This window comes from Haemorhous mexicanus, chromosome 6, assembly GCF_027477595.1.
Source record: "Haemorhous mexicanus isolate bHaeMex1 chromosome 6, bHaeMex1.pri, whole genome shotgun sequence".
Taxonomy (NCBI): Eukaryota; Metazoa; Chordata; class Aves; order Passeriformes; family Fringillidae; genus Haemorhous; species Haemorhous mexicanus.
Window position 1 is genome coordinate 28704560 of NC_082346.1, and position 3556 is coordinate 28708115.

Genomic DNA, 3556 nt, shown 5'->3' on the forward strand with positions numbered 1-3556 from the left:
TAAGGTACTATACAGTATACCACAGTAGACATTTGCTATTTCCACTAATAATAGTAACATGCTATAAACCAAAATGTATTGTTTATATAATCATGTATTCAAAGCATAGTCCAAATTCAAATATTCATCAATATTTGAAGCCATGGTGCCACTTCATACACAGATACCAGTTACAATGCCAGTAGCAAGCACACGTTCTTTGCTTTCAGAACCAAACTACTGAAAAGTGCAAAGAAAGACTGCGATACTCACACAGATCTGCCTTTCTCAGATTTTTCATTCTTATGATTTTCACAAAGAATGAACAGCAGGGGCATTCATCACTCTGCAGAAAAATGAAAAAGTTTATTACCTGCATTAACATTAAATTGTTTATGCTCTCCCGCAAATTCCTGATGCAATTTTCAAAGCCATGCAGCAAAATTGGATGATGAACTACTTGCACTATTTTGAAAGTTAAAATCACATCTACATAGAGTTTAAAAAATGGAAAAATTTTGAAGGAATATTCCACTGTGTGTATATGTCATTGACAGAAGAAATTTTTTTTTTTTTTGTGGTACTGTTGAGTGAGTGAGTGAGGCACCATCAGCACAATGCAGCACAACGTGAAAAAAGAAAATGCAAGAAAACAGCTTTGGAAGAGATGTTAACAAGACTTCCCCACTCAAAACAGATGCTGGATATTTGCAGAAGGATGATTAGCTGAAATGTCAAGTGCAGAAGGAAAGGCAAGTAACAGACCTGACTCAAAACAATTATAAATTCTTGCAGATTTTAGTACCTGAAACTTTTGCTATTGGTCACTGAAAGCATTGCCTAGTTCCTCTCCCATTCTCTACTAGCAAAATGACTCCACCAAATTCCTTAAGGGAGTTATGTCACTCCTCTCCTTTTGTCCAGTTAGGAATTGATCCAGGTGAGAAGTTAAAAATTCTCCCATCACTCTCAAATTATGATAAGCTCACCTTGGTATGTTTTTATGTCTAAGTCCAAAAGAGAAGGGCATGTTTTAATGTAATCTGTCTGGGTTTAGGTTCTAGGTTGGAAAAGTCTCCCCTCACTCCTCTATCTCTAAGTCTCTACCTTTACTCTTGATGCTGTTTCAGTGATTAAGGCAAAGGGGAAGAGCAGAGAGGACAGTCTCTTTCCTTGCTTTCTATGCATACTTTCCACACAAAGAGCATTGCCAGGTTCTGTTTAAAAAGATGAATTTGTAGATGCTTAGTGTTTCTTCGACTAGATTGGTTAGACATTCATGTGTGTTATTTCTTAAGCCATGGGGAATGCCCCATTTGAGATCTGCAAGCATCAATACACATTTATCTCAAAACATATCCATGTATATGGAGAGAAGCTCTATAATCTCCATTATACAATAAATAACTTGTTCATAGCAAAATGAAGGTTAATTTCAGTACTGAGATGAAGACAGAGTATATTCATTCACTGGATTTAGGGCTTTCCCTCCCACTTCTGTTCCATCAAACAAATACACAAAAAAAAAAAAAAAAAAAAAAAAAAAAAAAAGACACCCCCCCCCCCCCCCCCCCCCAGCACGACTTCTGAGACAGATCAAGATTTTTTTTTTGTGCACAAGACATGGAAAAATATGAAACTAAGACCATCATTATAAAACACTGGTTTTAGGCAGTGACCTTCCTGTGTGCATCACTACCAGGTGGCTGCTAGCACAGCTAACTGCACACCATATATTTTTATAGTCACAGCTGGCAAATGCTGCACTGTGAAAGAGCACAGTTTACATAATGCTTGGGTCAAACCACAACTAATACCAGCAAAGGTATAAGTCATCCTTACATAAATAAGTAAATACATGCATGAAATTAGAAATAAAAGCTCACAAGTCTTCTTCTCCTGACCAGAATCCCAGCCACAAACACACCCCAGGCCATCTTCAGCTCCTGGAGCTTTCACACCCTTACCTCATGAGCACTCCAGTATGAGCCCATCCTGCTCCCAGCTGCATACGAGTCAGAGATGGATTGTCACTTCACTGTCAGAGGCAACAGCTGTGATTCACAAACTACCTCTGCAAAATTTGAGGCGGTACCTGCTGAGGAGCAAGTGGTATATCCAAGCCCCACCTTCCTCCTTGCATGGAAGGGAAAGTATGAGAAGAAAAGGGGAGGGAGTTTGCTGGGTTTGTTTGATAGCGAAATACCAGAGGAGTGTGTATGGGGAAGGCTGTACACACCAAGGTGCCAAGAGTTATCAGCAATTCCAGATAAGGGTGTGATAACACACTGCACTTATGCATGGATATCTCTGTTCTAGAAGCCTCAGCAATTAACAAACCAGAGAAGATAATAGCAGCTACATGTAGGCACACAGCACCCCAATCAGCAAACAAAAGTATCACAAATGAAAAACTTTAGAAGGACTTTTGTTCAATCAAATTGTATTTATTTTCCTTTTCTTGGAGATAGAGGGGCTGAAGTTGCTTATTGGTAGATGTTTTCCCTATTCCTTTATTTGTATATTTGCATACAATGTGTATTTGTATTTCCCTATTTGTATACTTGTTAGTGGGATATAAATTTTCCTGCTTTCAGAAGACTTGCACAAACGCAAAACTTCAAGGCACACATTGATTCATCTTAAATGTTAGCATCTTGATATTTTAAACACAATGCAGTGTCATCCAATTGTGATATAAAAATGACACCAAAGTCTTCACATTTCTGGCAGAACATTGTGCAGGAGCAGATTAACAGCCATTGTATGGGTCCAGCTACTGACATGCCTAGATGTCTGATATGAAACCACCTCTTCAGAGCTGCAGGAGGTGATACTACATGCTCAGAGCAGCCACAACCTGTCTTCCCCTTCCACCCTCACACACCAGGAAAATACACAGTAGAGTAATTTCTGACCTTACAACTTTTCTCTGAATGAAAATTACTTAAGCAAGCAACCATTTTAGGATTAGGAATCTACCCTCAATAACCTTTCAGTTAAAGAGATGTGAAAGAAGTGTAGCCAACAGGTTGAAGGAGGGGATTCTGGCCCCCTACTCTGCTCTTGGGAGACCCCACCCTAAAGGGCTGTGCCCAGCTCTGGAATCCCAGCACTGGAAAAATATGGACTGGTTGAAGCAAGTCCAGAGGAAGAACATGAAGACATAAAGATAATGAGAGGGCAGGAGTACCTGTTAATACCCAGACCATGGAAAAATATGTTTTCTCCTTAGGTAAACCCTTCCCCTCCCCGCACCCCCCCCCCAAGAAAAAAAAAAATCCACAAAAACACACTCACAAAACAATACAAAAACAAAAAAAGCACACAAAAAACCCCCAAAAATGCCACTACCAAAAAAACTCCAAACCCTCAACAAAACACAACCAAGCAACACTGAGAAGCTGTGGTGGGTAGATCTTGGCTGGATAGCAGGTGCCCACCAAAGTCACTTTATCATGCACCCCATCCTTTTCAGCTGGACGGGGCAGGGAAAACTTAAAGAAAGGCAAATGGATTGAGTTAAGTGCAGGGGGAGATCACTCAACAATTATCATCAAGGCAAAACAGACTCATC

At 39.8% G+C, this 3556-nt stretch overlaps 1 protein-coding gene across 1 annotated transcript in view; it reads right to left on the minus strand.

Annotated features, from left to right (window-relative positions):
* The window catches only part of LOC132328992 (cytosolic phospholipase A2 epsilon-like), a 33434-nt gene extending 31345 nt beyond the window's left edge, over positions 1-2089 (minus strand). The window contains exons 1-2 of the mRNA XM_059849520.1: positions 1947-2089; positions 253-325 (exon numbers count right to left, since the gene is read on the minus strand). Coding sequence (XP_059705503.1) covers positions 253-325; positions 1947-1973 — 100 coding nt within the window. The 5' untranslated portion in view covers positions 1974-2089. The remainder of the gene's footprint in view (positions 1-252; positions 326-1946) is intronic.
* Between the last annotated feature and the right edge of the window lie 1467 nt (positions 2090-3556).